The 12,120-nt window shown below is 34.5% G+C and overlaps 1 protein-coding gene across 5 annotated transcripts in view; it reads right to left on the bottom strand.

The window, feature by feature from the left end:
• The window catches only part of ADGRB3 (adhesion G protein-coupled receptor B3), a 697,114-nt gene that overhangs the window by 148,892 nt on the left and 536,102 nt on the right, over nt 1-12,120 (bottom strand). For all 5 annotated transcript variants that reach the window (XM_034648079.1, XM_034648080.1, XM_034648081.1 and 2 more), the window contains 2 exons: nt 5,211-5,337; nt 3,501-3,604 (listed from right to left, as the gene is read on the bottom strand). In XM_034648079.1, the coding sequence (XP_034503970.1) occupies nt 3,501-3,604; nt 5,211-5,337 (231 nt within the window). The remainder of the gene's footprint in view (nt 1-3,500; nt 3,605-5,210; nt 5,338-12,120) is intronic.

The following is a 12,120-nucleotide window of genomic DNA, read 5'->3' as shown; positions in this document are numbered from 1 at the left end:
AATAGAAACCAAAAGGAAAAACCCCACACAGATTCTCAAGTATCCCCTTGTATACTAAAAAGCAACCATTACTTTCCTGAAACCATGAACACTCATCCACCATTTCATACCCTCAAATATTTTTATATAGTTTGGTACTCTTTATATTTTTGTTTTCTTAACTGCTCCAAAAAAAAAAAGAGAAAGAAACAAACAAACAAACAAGAAAAAGAAAGAAAAAGGAAAGACAAAAAAATGAATCTTCATCTCCAAAAACTAGTCCAATCCACAAATGATAATTTTCCATTAGGCTGGAAAATTACTTGGTGTTTGCCATATTTTACCCTTATGAAGAAGTGTTTATATACAGTCTGCTATATAACTTTTAAGTGTATCAAGGATGTAAGCCACGGAGAAAATTGCTCAGAATCGGATGTTCTACCAGCTGTTTACCCTGAAAGGTTAACAGTTATTTTGCTTTACTGTACCCTGTGGTAAATCACTGAGTGACAGTAACAAAAAAGACATACTTGTACTTGCTGTGTATTTGAGGCTGCTCAATTTGTGTTAGTACGTGGAATCACTTCCCACAGCAGGCATGGGTTTACTGTGCAGGGTTAGGTGGTGCCAAAGATCTGGAGGCACTCTTTGGAAAATAAAATCTATCAAAGTTCTTTCTCTATCTCTGTCTTTGAGGAATATTTAGGCAGAAGCCCCACATTCCATCACATATTTCAGAAGAGAACACAAAACAAAAACAGAAGTAATAATAAAATACAAAAAGCAATTTTTTAGTATTAAAGCAATGTCCTTTCTTCACAAAACAAACCCTAATAGGAATAACCCAGGTCAATTCTCAATACAAAATGCTTAACCTTGTCCCTGCATCATCAGTATCTAAAAATATAATAAACCACACACTGGGAAGCTAAAGACATCATCAAATATTAAGTTGTTTCTTCTTTTGTGAGTGGGAGATGTAACATAAAAAGTTTAAGAGCTGCACAAAATTGACCCTTTACATGATGTTAACGGCTTCATGACAGCACAAGCACAGAGATGACATTATTAAAAGGGTTTCAGTGATATCATTTGTTCGGCAAGTAGGAAAATCATGGTGATAAAAGACCCAGACTGACCACCCTGGAAAGTCTTTAGATATTTCTACTATTCATTAATATTGAGTCACATTATTGCCTTAAAATTTTCTATAAAACCGTCTCAACTTCTAAAACTTTTCATAAACGTATTTGAGGTTTTAAACAAAATGTGTCAACGCATCATTTCAATACATAGATTAAAGAGATATGCTCAGTTGCTCTTTGATGTAATAACCCTACAGAACATATTTGTAGATGAAGAGAACATACCTTAGTGTATTGATTTTTTGATGAACATTTCTAATGAACTATAAGAGACACCAACAATTTTCAAAATACTATGTTATAAATAAAATAATTCTGATGTTCATACATTTTGTAAATCATTAAAGATTTTAAAATTTGAACTTTTTTATTGGAAAAAAGGTAGCAGGATCCTAACATGAGTGTCATCATACGGTAATATCATATAATAATGTCACAAGGTAAACTTAACGTTTATAACATTCATTAAATTTGCCATGCTACAAGATTCACTTAATAATTTAGGAATCTTGGAACTTCTATAAAATTATTAATACTACTTCAATTCTTCTATTTGTCGATAATGAGTTGATTAGCCACTAAATGTTAGGAGTCATTTATGTGGTTTCTTGGTACTACCTTCTACACTTCTCAGTTTCACATCAAGTACTAACAGATCCTTTCAGGTGTTTGGGTAAGTCTTAGAAAACTAATAGGTGATTTCCCTGGATCTTCTGGATTAAAGAACACTTTATTACGGACTAACTAATCTTACGCTTCTTTAATAGCATTTATACTGGCAATGTTTGTGCTAATGTTAGCTATAGGTATTGAGGGGTGAAAAGAAGGTGGAATTGGTGCCTGAACCCTAAGTATGGAGAAATGGAGCTTACTTCTAATTACTTCAGTGAGTATGAATTATGACACTGTTGAGATTGCCTGAAGTCCTGGTCCTTAAACACTGCTTCTTTTTCCAAAAAGTGCCATGTAGGCAATTATGGGAGACAAAGTGGTCTTCTTCCCAGCCTTTGTCCATCTTGTTCCTCTACTCCCAGGGCAATATCTGCTTGACTAACCCCCTAAGCTTGGATCTTATTGTCTATGACGCCACGCACAGACCGAACATTTCTTTTATTTCATGGGATTGATCATATTTTATCAGCGTTTCTCATTCTGTCAGTGTTTTACTACCACATAACTCCTTCCCAGGAAGGCAGAACCTCTATTATGTACCTGTGTCAACAGAACAAGAATGTGTACGTATTTTTGTTTGAAGTTTGAAAATTTTAGTATCGTTGACAATATCCTGGACAATTAATTTTTAACCTCAAAAGAGTGAAAAATATAATGGTCAACACTTTTTGGGGAAGGATATAAATCAGATGACCTATCTTTAGTAAATTATAATTACTTCTGCAACTGAATTGTTTTTTTAACTTAAGTAACAGTAAAACACAAGGACTAGCTACTTCTGCAATTTTAATATTGCAAATATTCAGGAAATAATATACAATTGTCTATTTACTAATATAATAACCATTTTGGAACATTTTTAATAACCAAGATGAATATACGTATGTTTTACACTTAATATTTTTTAAATCCATTAGGAAGTTTGGCCATTTGGTTATGTACTGTTTATCAATATGTGAGTAGACATAATAAAATGTCTAAAACATACAGGTCTAATTTTTATTAATAGAGGAAATCTTAAATACTAAATTTTCATGTACTATCAAGCAGACTCAATTTCAAATATTGTGGAACAAAGTTTTTCAATCACATCCCCTTGTTTATGTATTTTTTACTTCTTTTAACCAATTTGTCAAAATCTGACTTTTTGGAGACATTAAACCAAGAGGCTTTTCCTATAGCATTGTGGTATTCTGTTAATGCATTAATAATATACAAGATTTACGTATTATCTGGGATATAATGAAAGCATGTGTTTAAATTCTTAAGTTTAAAACTTAAAACTTAAGAATTTGGAGACCACATTTCTATAACAGAGAAATTACTTTGATTGTACCAATTAAACTCTCAAGCTCGATGGCAATCAGGATAAATAGAAACAAACATTGACTGAACTTGGGGGATAAGAATACCATGTTTGAGGGTAAGTAACTTGTTGAAAGCTATCATCATTTGAATTGGGAAGAAAAGTGTGCGTGTTTTATTTTCTCATCATAGGCAAATACAAGAAAATTAGGTAAGATGATGATGATTATGATTATTATTGAGCTATTTATTATAGTTCAACCACAGCGATTATAACTTTGTTCTAAAAATACTTCTTTTAGTAAATTAAAAAGAAAGGACACATAATGATTATCATATTGTCAGATTTAATCTGAATAAGAGAGCATTCCATTTCAAGTGCATTAATTGATTACATACCTCCATAATGCTGCATAGACAACTGCGAGGGTGATCAAGGCCAAGCAAGAAAGGCCACTGCCTACTATTAGGGTAACTGAAGGTGTACCAGAGGATTCCATGATCTGTAAATTAAACAAGAAAAACACAAAAAGGAGACATAATTTTTTTTGTAAATGAAAATAACTTCTAAAGTCAGCAAAACTATCCTAATACTCAAAAACAGCCAACAGAGTTGTTACTGTTACCAGATAATTACCCAGTAATCACTTTGTTCATATATTCTCAACCTCTAAAATGACTAATTCTAGCTCCCCCCTCTCTCCCACTGTGAAGTAATAAAGGCCTTAGAGTTTTAAATGCTTGATTATGGCATATTGCCCATTATGGCTTTCCACAATAAATACCTAAAACTAAAACTTGGTGAATATTCACATGTTAAATTTTCTCTAGCTGAAATCTGAAGTAGCATTCAGTTTTCTTCAACAACTATAGTTCAGTTATTTCATAGTATGCTTTTTGGTAAAATTTGATCTTCCAATTTATAACTTATTGTTACCCCATCCTGGTACCAAGATATTGAAAAATTTTCAAACTTTCTGACTTTTGACAACTTTGTTCTAAGTCAAGTATTCTCTTATTTAATTTCACTTGCTTGGCCTCTAAGAATATAGAAGAAAATCAAATTTCAAATACAAGAAATTACAACATATTTTGTGGGTGTTTTTTTTCTATTAACAAAATATGCAGAGATAATTTTCACAATACCAGTATCAGTCCCTAAATACATGACCTTGACAAATAAGCCTTATATATTTTAAAACACATATAAGGATTATAAGCAGTCACTGACTTCAGAGGTTTCTTTCCTTAGACACTAACATGATACTAACTAATGAAATCTGTTGTTTTTCTTATTTTTAATATAGGAAGTTTGAAGAAATACATTTTAAGATCAAGTGTGTTCCAAACCTTAGGTATGCACATCAAATTATATTATGTATTTCTGTCATCAAAATAAGTAAGAAGAGTGAGGCATATTTGGCCAAATTTAGACAAAAAGTCACATTCATCTTAATAATTATTTTTGAGTATTTCAATATATTGAAAATAATTTTTCAAAATACATTTGATGAGGATATTATTTTTCTTTTAGACAGTTTTTGCAGCAGTCTATTTCAGAAATTAGTTTTTTTTTTTACAAGCCTACACTTTTAAGGAATGATTTTACAGTTTCAGGCAGTCTGTGCTTTCATGAAAACTTCATTTTTTAAAAAATAATATCCAAGGACACCCCCAGAAAACCTGTACTGAAAATATCCAATGCAGATATGCAATATGTTTGGCTTATAGTGTCTGGGGTCTTCATTCTACTACCAACAGTATTCTCACAAATTCCCCAGACCAGCTTTACAGTTCCAAAATAAAGGTTAAGTTGGCAATTATTTTTATTTGAAAGTTTGCAGCATATTAGTAATATGATGGAGTACATCCTCAAAACTATACTGCAGAAATTTCAAGTTAGAAGACATAAAATTGAGGAGAATTTAGTTACAGCACACCAACTAGAATTCATTTTACCAAGCTACTGTAGCTAAGGAGGAGACGAACCCAATTTTGCCACCCTGCAACATTTTCCATTTCCCCTTTTAAAAAGCAGTTCCCTGGAGAAACACTCTCCACAATGTCCCTGCCTTTGCATTAAAGCCTTGTTTTCCCTTTGTTACTTACTATTTCTCTAGGTTGCTGAGCCAAAATGGCGAAGGTAGAGAGACGATCACATAAGCATTTCGTATGGGATGCATCGGTAAGCACAGTTTTACATCCCTGGGTGGACCACGTTCCCAAAGACTCGTTCCTGCAAAGGGGGGGTGGGGGGGAGATCGGGATAAATACGCCTGACGGCCAAATCCGTAAAGAAGAAATGCAGTTTAATTGAGAGAATCGTCTACTGTAATTCCCGTTCAGGAAAAAAAAAAATCTACTTGTTGTTGAACAGAACGTAATTTAGATGCATCTCCAGTAATGCAAAGCGAGAGTGTTTGGGAAAAGCAAGCAGGCGGGTGCAGCGTGCAAAGAGCTGTCCAGCGCCGTAGGTGCTGAAACCGGGGCTAGCTCTGTCCAGCCCTCTGCGAGGAACAGCAGCGGCGGTGGCAGCACGAGCAGCCGCCAGAGCGTTGGCAGCCACTTCCTATGCTCATCGGATCGTTTCAAACACTCAGAGTGTAAAGAGGCTTTTCAGATTTTCATACCAGCTCTGATTCTCGTCCTGTATTTTTGGATCGTGAATGCTGGCTTTTAAAATGCGGATTTCTCTGAAAAGCCTGCCTAAAAGGTTATATAGCTTCGGTTGGGTGATAGGATCTTTTCCGCTGCTGGTTAGGGATTTTTCCTCCCTTTAGAATTAGCTGCTGTGAAAATTTCACCCTGGAAACGGGAAGCAGCAGCAGCGGCATCAGCTGGTTACGACTCTCATTGCCTTTGCCTGGTATCCAGGGGAGGGGTAGGTTTCAGACATAAGCTTCCCACTCCACACTTCATTCAGCCCAACACGCCTCTGAAGCCCTTGACATTTCTTCCCCTGACCTGCGTCTGTGCCCTGGAGTAGAAACACTAAGCTAACACCAAGTCTGCTAGAACATTTGGAGGAATAACCCTACCCCAAAGTCCAGTAGGAAGGGGGAAAGAGGGTCCGCTTCAATTTTCTCTTTGGTATAGCCATTCAAAATTCTAAAGCATATGGTTTATTTCCCACCCCAGCAGAACAATAAAAATGGTATCAACCTACGCTTTCTTAGTAGGGGGGTTAAGATGGGGGAGAACCCTTCCACCCCCAGCTGATCTACTCTACAGGAAGAGGAAGAAAAGAAAGAAAGAAAAAAAAAAGCTAGAGAGTTCGACCAATCAACTTTATTAGCATTACACGTGTTATATACTGAATGCACCAATTTTCACCTCCCCTCACCCAGGTATGGAAACTCTCCAACTAGCAAAACCTGTGTATGTGTGTTTTAATTTCAAACCATATTACTATCTGTTAAAAATTACTCTAAAATTTGAAGCGAATAACACATAATTTTGAATGTGGTACTTTTGATTTCACCTACTCCATCCTTGAATGCCTAAAGCTATTGGGTTAAATATGCATGCAGTGTATTTCTGAGAGATTTCAATGAGAGTCTTCTCTGTGACAGTTGGACTTCCAAGTTGAGCTACAGAATATAAGTCAGACTATCCTTTTTGGTATCTAAAAGCAATATTTTTTAATATATGTGATTTTGTATCAATATTCATGATACAAAATACTCTTAATTACAAGTTCTTTTAAGAAGGAATACACTGTATTTGAGGAGGGCCACATAAAAAAATTAAGTTCACCCAAATACTTTTAAGTATTATCAATTCAAAATTAGGTCTCTTTTCTTTCTCACGATGTTATGCAGCCATGTCAAGTTTAAAAAATATTTATCAGTTATACCTCCAACCAACTGCAACATTATTAAATTCCAATTCTACCTAACCATAGCAGCACTTCAATTTATTTCATTAGCTGTCTGTCTCTTCTCTTCTTGAGACAAACAGTTAAAGCCAAATGAAAAACATTTAGCTTAACTGATTAAACTTTAAAGAAGAAAGACATAGTTAAGAGAACCGGACATATTTTAAAACATAACATCTACATTATTCATCCTGGATGGAAGCTCTACTTTAATGCAGTAGCTATGCTTTCAAGATGGAGTCTAGTACTTAAACTTTTCACATTATGTAGCTATGATCAATAAACCAATTTAAAATCTTAATAAGGAATAAAACTGTACTGTAAATAAGACCTCATAGGGGACAAAATTATGTATTTATATCCAGGTAATTAAGAAAATGTCAGCATCACTAAATGCTGGCTATCAGATGTTAAGTCTATGTTCAATATAATGATGCTGGACTCTGAAGATCATTAAATTTTACATAGACATCCTTAGAAAAGTCAATTTACTTTACTTTGTTTGTATAATGATTACATTGCTGACCTGACCCAGCCTTGGGCAAAACTGGAAAGTGACTCTGGTCTCACTCCCCCCAAGCATGAAATGCTTCAAATCTCACTGGGCCCCTTTCCATGTGTACCTTCCTGAGGCTACATAGTCTGTGTCTCTACCTTTCTTTGGAATTATTATCCCTTTGTTGACTTTATCTGATTAAACTAATAAATAATATGAGTGACTGAGTGTAGTGTGATGTGCTCACCTCAGTTTAAAACAAGGTATAAACACAAAATCATGCATCTGAGAGGAGAACATCAGAATTTGGAGCAGATAAATAGTAGAGAAGATCTTGAAAGGTAAGATGGTAACTACGAACTTCTACATTTAGTCAATCCCAAGACCTGAGTAATAAACATGGTACCATTCTCAGGCTATATTTTATATTGTTTCATAAAACCTCTTAATATTTTAAAACCACATAAACTCTTACAATTAGTTTCTAAATCATAAGCATACATGTCACTATTATTACAAGACCTACAGTATGTGTCATCCGTATTTTCAAACACTTCATAGCTTATTCTTTGAAAGCATGGTACACGTGTCTGATTGATTTCAGGGAGATCTTGTAAAGCAAACTGGTATTTGGTAGAGCTAATGTGAAGCAAAATAGCTTCCCCAGCCTGCAAAGAACAAGGTTTTCAAACACGTGGACTATTGCAGCAGTCATATTATTCTTCCAAAGTCAGTTTTTTTTTGCATGCTATGATTAATGGTATATCTGTGAATTATTTTTAGTTATTAAGCCTAGGTTTTCATCAATAAGGCAAATTAATACAATGAAATATGTAGGAACATTAAAGATATAATAAGAATAACAGACTGACAATTATCAGAAGAGAACACAGAATGATGATACAGATATACATATTATACTGAAAATCACATACTTCTTTTTCACAATGTCTTTTCTGGGCATTAAAATTTATTTCAAAGAGTTTTCAAAAATATCTAGGCCTGCAGAAATTCCATACAGCCAGCACAGTCTTTGTTGGTTACACCTACATTCACCCATGTTAGCTGTTAGCTGTCATCTGTACCTCTTCTCTTTCTTCCTATTATTAGGCTGGCTAAAAGAAGAGTCTGCCTATCCCAAGTATTCAAAAGTACATACCCACAAGCACAGAATTTTGTGAAAATGTGAGACACAAAATCTATTACTTTCTAGCTTAATATTTATTTGAGGCCTTTCCCCAATTTCATAACAGTCTACCTGGTTTCTTTTTGGATCTGAGTATTTCACTGGGTTCCTGGTGTCATGGGAGCTTTAAATAATATAGCATGTGACTAGATTCTCTAGAATTTAAGATTAGAGAAAAAAAAATTTTCTGTTCTCTTTGACAAAAAGTTGTTTAGTAAAACCCAATAGCAAAAACTTAGAGTGACACATTTCAAAGCTGTTCCAAGAAATCAAACTTTTATCTTTTGAAATACCAATACAACCAGACATTTCACTTGAACCATTCTTTTATAAAACTGTCTATTCTGCTTCATAATAAATCAATGTGTAAAGTATTTATTATGAATAAGTTATACACTTTAGGAGGTTTATTATCTCTTAGGATATTAATGGCCCATTTATTCAAAATCAAAATAGCTACAATAGCAATCCAAAAAATTTACACACAATTTCTGAGTACACTGTTCTTACAATATATGTACACTGAAAGAAAGTAATCATTTCCCATGATAACAGTTACTAATTTCAAACAAGTAGGTGAATCTATACTATTTTAATGTATAGATTACACCCAACTAAATGATGTATATATAGCTCTTGGTGTAAATTGTTCTCACAGTACAGAAAGTTTTGGAGTACAAATGAGCAAATGTTCTCAATTTTAAGTTGAAACAGTATTTAAGGGTAATTTCTACTTTTTAGGACATTGCAAATATTGCAAATATTGTTATCTCTAGCAACTGTTACTAAGTCAAAACACAGTGAATAAAAAATCAGAAAGTTTTGTTAGAAGTAACCTTAGTGAGCATCTAACCCATTGGTTTTCCACACTTGATTACATTAAAGTTACCTGGAGACCTTTAAAAATTAAGCCCTGGGGTGGGCCTTGGGCATTATCACTTTCCTAATGCTTCCCAGATGATTCTGTGTGCAGCCAGGGTTAAGAATCACTGATCTATCCCAACCACTTAGTTTTATAGAAAAGAAAAGTGAAGTACAGTGAATTTAGGAGACTTGTTTGAAGTTGGAAGGAGAAGCAAATTTGGTCTTCTCACTTTCATACTATAAGTTTTTAATGCTAAGTTTTAATTGCAATCTCTTTTAAAACAATGTAACATGTCCTATGAAGTTGTAAGAATATATGAATGTCATGCATATTTACACTTGCAACCATTGTGGCACTAGTGTCACAGTTTTAGCAAACTGAGTTATCAATGGATAAAATTAGCAAAAGGTAGGTAGACTTGTCCTACTCTATCGTTTATATCCTATATTTAAGTAACATATCATATGATGCGTTAAAGAAAAACATTGATTTTATATCAATTTTTCATGACATAAAACATATCCTGTCTCTTTAGTGAGATCATTTACTGTTTTGGGTGATACAAAAGCTTAAATTCTAAATTCTGAAGACACAATAATGGGTGAAAGTTATAAGTTCTTTTTTCCTTCTAAACACGATATTCTCTGTATTGTGATTCAATGGAAGACTTATTCAAAATTATTTTATATCAATCATAATCATGTCTGTATGTAGTATTATATACTAGTATGTGTGTGTATGTGACAATAAATAAAGAGTAACACCCACATAAATCATATATACTTCATTCATTGGGATGAAATTTAGAAGCAGTTACTTTGCTACCACCAGAAAGAGCATTTATCATCCACTGTGCTGGGCCTGGATTAATAGTGACCCCTTTATACCAAAACATTAGATTTCCAATTTGTTATAGAGAAATGAAGTAGTTCCAGGAATACTCTATATTTAGATCTTCCCCCACAATCCTTTGTATCTATTAACGCTTCCCCTCCAACACTAGGATATTAGTTGATAAATTCATCTCACTCTCTTTAGTTATAAAATTAACACTCTCCATGCCATGCTAGAATATCAGCGTTTTTGAGAACTGTAACTTGTTTGCCTTTAAATCTCTGCCATTCGGCTTTTCACTTAGTAGGGACTAAGTGATGTTTGTTTAGTTAATTTAATGATTATTGACATTTCAAGAAATGACTGTTAATACTGATAGATCCAAACAAATTGTCTTAGCTCTAATTCATTTGTTGTTCTTCAGCATATAGTAGAAATGTAATCTGAAGTGTATCAATGGTTCCGAACAGGCTCATCTAGTTGGTTTTGGTCTCAAACATCATTTGATGACGAACTCTGAAAGATTCAGCATGCTATAGTGATTATGTTAAATCCAGCAGCAAGACCTGAGTCTTCACTAACCCACCAGTCAACAGTATTTAGTGAGTGCTTTTCAAATGCTAAAATAGAAGACACATTAAAAAAAATAATAACATAGTTTCTTTAAGAAGCTGACAATCCGGTTGGGAAGACTATACAAAATCCAAGAGTACGTTTTCTGCCTTATTACAAATTATTCCAGAAGATGCTATCAGTTCTACCCTTCTATTCTAAGCGACCATTGTCTCTTGCCTGGGTAAATCCCATCACTGGGCTCCTTATTTCCATTCTTGCCACCTAGCCTCAAGTTAACACAGCAGCCAGAGAGATCCTTTTGAAACATATGTCAACTCATGTCACTCTGTTCAAAACTCTGTCAGTGGTTCTCCTGATCTCACATGGAGTAAAAGACACCTATCTTACAATGGCCTATAAACACCTGTAATATCTGGTCTGTCACTGCTTCTTTACTTTCATCTCCTAACATACTTGCCTTTTGCCCATCATTTCCAAAGGCATGGAGCTTTTTGTTGTCTCACCTTGGCATTCTGTGCTGGGAATTGCCTTGGCCCAGAATGCACTCCTCAAAGATATTTACATTGCTTACTCCCTCACATCATGTAGGTCTCTATACTACGTCATTCCACCAGAGATGTTGTCACTGATTATCCAATGCCTTATATTGGATAACTACCCATCAGTAGTAGGTTAAAAATGGCCATGAATTCTATATAACTCTTCCCATCAAAAGGTACAGTTTATTTCTTCTTCCGTTGAATCCTGGTAAGCCTTGTGACTTCATCAGAGGAATGCAATGGAAATGATTTGTGACTTCTGAGCCTTGGCCTCAAGAGATCTTACAGTTGCTATTCTCATCATCTTTTCTGCTATCATGTGGAATAGCCCAGGTGAGCTTCACTGAGCATGAGAGATAGCACCCACTACCAGACATGTGAGTGAGACCATACCAGATTATCCAGCCCCAGGTTGAACTGTCAGAGAGAATTACAGTTTCATGAATGACATCAGATGAAACCAGCAGAAGAACCAACCAGCTGAACTCAACCCAACAGCTGAGCCATACAATTGTGAGCAAATACAATAGTTGTTGCTTTAAGCCACTAAGATTTGAGGTGGTTTTTTACATAATTAATATATTATCCAATAATTTCTCATATGGCCTTTGTCTTTACCATGATCTGTTGCTGCCCATAGCACTTA

Source organism: Ailuropoda melanoleuca, chromosome 19 (genome assembly GCF_002007445.2).
Source record: "Ailuropoda melanoleuca isolate Jingjing chromosome 19, ASM200744v2, whole genome shotgun sequence".
Classification (NCBI taxonomy): Eukaryota; Metazoa; Chordata; class Mammalia; order Carnivora; family Ursidae; genus Ailuropoda; species Ailuropoda melanoleuca.
This window is presented reverse-complemented; position numbering and strand designations above follow the sequence as displayed.